The sequence below is a fragment of the Bufo gargarizans genome, chromosome 2, assembly GCF_014858855.1.
Source record: "Bufo gargarizans isolate SCDJY-AF-19 chromosome 2, ASM1485885v1, whole genome shotgun sequence".
Classification (NCBI taxonomy): domain Eukaryota; kingdom Metazoa; phylum Chordata; class Amphibia; order Anura; family Bufonidae; genus Bufo; species Bufo gargarizans.
In genome coordinates, this window is record NC_058081.1 from 181,511,093 (window position 1) to 181,517,092 (window position 6,000).

General features: G+C 41.9%; 1 protein-coding gene across 2 annotated transcripts in view; it reads left to right on the forward strand.

The window, feature by feature from the left end:
• The window catches only part of MTMR10 (myotubularin related protein 10), an 81,039-nt gene extending 75,319 nt beyond the window's left edge, over positions 1-5,720 (forward strand). The window contains exons 14-17 of one of the 2 annotated variants that reach the window (XM_044279737.1): positions 2,147-2,317; positions 3,329-3,511; positions 3,948-3,998; positions 4,448-5,720. In XM_044279737.1, the coding sequence (XP_044135672.1) occupies positions 2,147-2,317; positions 3,329-3,511; positions 3,948-3,998; positions 4,448-5,050 (1,008 nt within the window). In that variant the 3' untranslated portion in view covers positions 5,051-5,720. The remainder of the gene's footprint in view (positions 1-2,146; positions 2,318-3,328; positions 3,512-3,947; positions 3,999-4,447) is intronic. The other variant, XM_044279738.1, reaches the window with a different exon arrangement.
• The last annotated feature ends 280 nt before the right edge of the window (positions 5,721-6,000 follow it).

Consider the following 6,000-nt stretch of genomic DNA (forward strand, 5'->3'; position numbering starts at 1 on the left):
TCCGAGGGTTCAGTTGTATTATGACTGAATGCAAAACGGAATGTCTCTCTAAAGGCTTTCTGTTTGGCATGTCAGCATTGAATTACGTTATGGATTCTGTGAGAACGGAATCCATTGTGTAATTCACTTAAACCCAAACTTGAACCTGCCAAAAGGCAGGTTCGCTTAACTCTAGTTGTCAGCTTTAGGGTCCATTCACACGTCCGCAATTTAGTTCTGTATTTTGAGGAACGGAATTACGGACCCATTCATTTTTATGGGGCAGCACAATGTGCTGCCTGGATACGGAATTGCGGACCTGCACTTCCGGGTCCACAATTCCGTTCCTGAAAAAAAATAGAACATGTCCTATTCAATTGCGGACAAGAATAGGCATATTCTATTAGTGCCGGCAATGTGCGGTCTGCAAAATTCGGAATGCACATTGCCGCTGTCCGTGTTTTGCGGATCCGGATGTGTGAATGGACCCTTAGAGCTGTCCATACTCGAGAGAAAAGTGGGACAGATTTGGGCTGACTTTTAAAACTAGAGCAACAGTTTGCTATGGCCGACTCTTTATCTGCCAAAAAATTTGGCTGTTGTTGGCTGAACCTGCATGTTTATTGCATAATTGCCCAAATTTGGCTAATCATTTACTGACAAATGATTCCACTGGTGTCTGAATGTCCGCTATGTGGGCGATCATTGTCTCAAGTTGCCCGCTTAAGTGCTATAATATAAATCTGGCTCTATTAATAATATCCAATACACATGTTAATTACATGTCATAAATTACTGCACTTCTGAATTTTAAATGCTAAGCGTTAGCACAAATAGAGGGGAGTCTGACTGTCTGGACCAGATCAATGCAGTGTTCTCGTCTCAGGCCTCTGCTTCTTCATCCAGGGTTATAACCAGCTCTTTTCCCAGCACTAACACTGTTACATTCTCTCGAACACACAAGCATTTCTTACAGAAGCTTTATTCCTGCTCATTATTGCTTTGACATGTCCATAAATATTTAGTTTGGCTTTGTCCTGCACATTGTGCTCTGTGTAATGGCAGCACTGCAGACATGAGACCCACAGGCACACATGGCATATCTGCAAGGTTGTAGCTGTCGAAAAGCATTTCTGTACTTTCATGTACATAAAAAATGGTGCAAGCAGAGATAGCAGTGTGCACTGTGCTGGCCTGTGCACTGTGAGTCTTTTCCTTGTGCAAAAGTATTCTTGTGAATTTGTGTTCCCAGTTTTGTAAAGGACAAATCGGTCAAAACTGAAATGAAGGTAGTAAAGAGCTGGTTATTTTAGAATGGTTCTCGCTTCTGTTATCCGTGACCACCTAAGAGCCACTTAACTTTATGTTCTCAAGGAATCATCCATCTACAGAGAACAATGCAAGGAAGCACTGAGAGTGTGGCCATGTCAGGTCGGCTGTTCCGTGCATTGGGGACCGCAATCTGTACGGCTTCCACAGACTGATGCAGACCCATTCAACGCGATTTATTTTTTTTGCGGTTCGGAGGCATGAAGAGAAACCCTGCGGAAGCACTCTGTAGTGCTTCTGTGGGTTTTCCTTGCCTCTGTTCCGCACCACACCTTCCGGATTGCGGACCCAATAAAGTGAATGAGTCTACATCCGTGATGTGGGGCACAAAGAGCCAGGGCCCGTATATTGTGGACGTGGCTTTTGTGGGCTGCAGTACCGGCCCAGCCGACACATATTCGTGTGCATTAGATCTTATACTGTAAAGTGACTACTTAGTACACAATGGGAGACCTGAGGCCCGCACACAGCCATGTGCACTTAGCCTGTATGCTGGGACATGGCTGTCATATGGACTTTGCTGGCAAACAGGCTCCATCAGGTGTCTTGTTAGTGAGTTTTTCTACCTTAGAAGGAGAATACGTCTATACATATATTTGTAGTAGTAATATGTATGGAATCTGAAAGGAAGGCATACGAGGTACCATAAAGGCCCCATGCACTAGAATGCAGTCTTATGACTGTAATATGGCTGTGTGCATACATAGCAGTTGTATGGCATGTAACGATAGCAGTGACAGGTTAGCGGATAAAAACTACCTCCGTTTACTAGCCTAGATGTGCACTGCTTTGTCAGGCTTTCTTGCCATGTTCTTGAACATGTGTTTCTCTTCCCCAGTGCCCACTGTTTGTGCTGTTCCTGGACTGCGTGTGGCAGCTCCTGAAGCAATACCCGGCAGCTTTCCAGTTTACCGAAACCTACTTAGCTGTGCTACATGACAGCACTTGCATTTCACTGTTTGGGACATTTCTGTTCAACTGTCCCCACCAGCGCGTTCAGCAGAGCACTGTAAGTATACACCATATCTGGGATTTCTCAGATGGCTCGGTGTGATACCGGGGTTGTGCCGAGGATACCAGTGTGCATTGCAGTACAGTTTGTGTAGTTTGCCTTTTAACAAAAAATAGGGCTGCTTTCTACTTGAGCAGCAAAGCCAAGATGTCTAAAGCTGGCCATGTGTATGGAGGCCCCTCTACCATTCCCTTGAAAATGCATCTTTGTCTGAGCCAAGCATGCATGATTGTGTCAGTCTGGCGCAATAACAGTCTGTTTTATATGGGCAGCTTCAAAATTATGTGAAGTGCATAGATGATTCTGTATTGCTGCATCTAAATGGTAATGTGGTCAAATGAATCTCGCTCATACAGATCTGATCTTGCCATAATCACCGTGATTGTCTAGTCCAACCCAGCCATCTAAGTATTGATATTAGCATGACTGGTGGCCAAAATGTGGGTAGCCTAGTGGGTCCATATAGGTATACAAGTTGCGCTTTACCTGGGGTATGTACATTGCTGAGTTTGTGCCATTTCTTCAGAAACCCTTAGTGATTTGGCAAAGCACTTATTAAAAATAAAAGATAACTGTAGTTTTGTGAGTATGTTAAAAAAAAAAAACCCTGAGGAATTTCCAAGAAGCTGATTCATCTGACCACAAACATCGCTACGCTTCCTGTTGTCATTTTTGCAAAAGCAGCTATTGTTACAGAGATATTGGCATTTTTTCCTGTTTTGTAAGCAAAAGTATCATAAAAACTGCAGTATTTAATATATGGCCACAGAGATCTGTCATGGATGTATTTGTGGCAACCAGAAAACTAACCTATATTGTTTAAATTGCCAGATGCCTTTAAAGGGGTTGTCTTGCCTCAGCAAGTGGCATTTATCATGTAGATAACGTTAATCCAAGGCACTTACTAATGTATTCTGATTGTCCATATTGCCTCCTTTGCTGGCTGGATTCATTTTTTTTCATCTCTATTATATTTTCCACTTTGCTTTTTATTCTTCTCTTCCTTAGGAATTTGCAATTAGTAAAAATATTCAATTAGGAGACGAAAAGGGACTGAAATTTCCATCTGTGTGGAATTGGTCGCTGCAGTTTTCGGTGAAGGATCGTGCGCTATTTAATAACCCCTTGTATATTGGGAAGAGTGTGCCCAGCATGCAGAATGGAATTACAAAAAGTTTCAAGAGAACAAAGGTAAAATGAAGATGCAATGAATAGCAACTACTGTTGGCTATCTTCTACCTCTGAAAAGCCATCCCCTGTAAGAAATGATCTCTTGGTAAAGAGAAAACCTCTTGTTACTCCAACCAAAACCAGGGGGCGGTTTGTCAGTGTATTTTCACCAGTTTTCTTGTGGCTGGGATCAAACGCCATATTTATGAAGCTGCTGCGCCAGTTGCGACTTGTTTCTCATGTCCTTTTACAAAGCTCTCATATTCAGGAAGAGGGGGGTAAATAATAAATGCCAGAGAACCCCTTTAATTGTATCACTCTGATCCCCCAAATGCTAGAATCCAAGGGGCTCTGTACACTATAGGCTTTTCTCTGACATCATTCAGTGCTCTGCAGCTACTAGCTGAAGTTGGACCTCAACTCTCTTTAATTTCATTTGTTTCTGGTCCAAATGCAGGTTCAGGCAGCTAAAATGGAGCAGAAGGGGCGTCAGAACAGCAAGTATGAGGTAAAGCTGCAGAGCACCGGGTGATGTCATAGATGAGGGCACTGTTTTGGCAATATCTCCTGGACATGCAGCCATTTTTATTTGCTTGGGCAACTTGAAAACTTGCATTGCACCGTTAAATATTTTACAGCTCTGGTATGTTCAGTAACTCGGGTAGCTCCATTTTAATAATTATGGAAATTTGCCCAGGTTTTTAAGTACTATTTTATTGCTATGTTCTGTTGTATTGGAAGAGCTAGTGGCTTTTTTTGCCTCAGTAAAGTTGCTGGAGGCTGCATATGAGGTCCCTTGAATCCAATAAGCTAGCCATCAGTTCTGCAAATGTATGAAAGCTAGAACACCTTGGTAACGGCTGCCCTCACCAAACTACGGTTTTCTATCTGGAATATACTTTTAAGGAGCAAGTAGATAGAAGTCTTGTGTGATCATACTTTCCCTTCTCTCTACAGAAAAGCTATAGTTCTACCTTGCGGGGAATGCCTGCTTCTTTGAAGAATGGGATCATCAGTCAACCAGAGGTAATGCCACGCAGGAACTCTCTGATACTGAGATTACGACCCGAATTGGTGCATCAGGCTCCAGCAATCCAGAACAATGGACTACAGCTGTATATCACAAACATTTTTTCTAAGCCAGTGGACTTGCATGGAGTGATCGTACCAAGGCTGAATAGTCCTCACATTAAACTGTGGAAACTCTTATACCTTCGCTGGATTCCCGAGGCACAGATTAACCATGGTGGTTTCATCACTGCCTTTCACAAAATCTCCCTGCTAGCTGATGAGATTGAAATGCTGCAAGCAAGTCTGCGTCAGTACCGGCGCTTCCCGCTGTCGCATGCCACATCTCCCGAAAGTGAACAAGGCAGAATGTTTTTCCGAGCTGACGACTTACAAAGTAGTTACGAGAATTTGGACTTTCTTTCCTCCTCTTTCCCTTTTTCACCTGTTGGGAATCTCTGTCGCCGCAGTATACTAGGCACACCGTTAAGCAAATTTTTAAATGGTGCCAAAATTTGGTTGTCCACTGAAACTCTTGCCAATGAAGATTGAGGGTTATTTAAGGGGTAACAGGAAGTCCAATATGCTGCAATTTGTTTATCTAGCCATACACTGACTTTTTTTTTTGCGCACATATTCTAAAATGACAGGTTTCAGATTTACGCACAATTCCGTGGATAAAGCAGTATAATCGTACAGTATCTAACAGATCCATTTCTTAAAAAAAAAAAAGCTAGTCTATGCGCTTAGGGATAGGATCACTATTATTAATTTGTATTTTTGTAGATTTCTTGCCGTAGGAATATCTGCACTATGTTACACTTCTGTTCCGTTATTTTTTTCTTTAAGGGAAGGACAATTTACAAGTTACTTTCTACAAAGACTTTGCTTTTCTCTGGGAGAGTGTAATGTAATTGCGGAAGGAATCCTGCAGCTTAACTTACTTTCTCCAAAAGATCTTTGGCCCACATCATCGCCATTGCTTGCATCCGATTCAGGAGTAAAATGAACATGATGTGCACTGTTAATTGTAGAGAAGTGTAGAAGTGCCTTTACATTTTTAAATTAAAAGTTGTATATAGTTCCGAATGTTAGTTAACAGGAGTTTTAATTTTGGTACTCTCTGCATTGACTGCTTACTAAAGGATAGATGTGACTTATTTAAAATGCCAGTTAGAAACGGATTCCTTGTTTTTATTAAAGACTTAGTTGATCAATGGCAGCTCTGACTGAAAGGCAATTATTTCAAATTGTGCATGAACTGTAAGTAATTCTTCTAAGAAATGAATGAATCCATTTGCTCATTGTCCTTTGGCCCTGTGCACATCACAACACTTTGCCTTACAAAAGAGGGCAATCATAGAATGAGCAACACATTCCACACCACTGCAAATATATGCATGCCTACAAGAAAACTATCCACACCTATTTCATTCGGCTTAAAGTACACAAGAAACATCCAACATGTATTTGTCGCAGAATCTGAGACAGAAGATTATAGT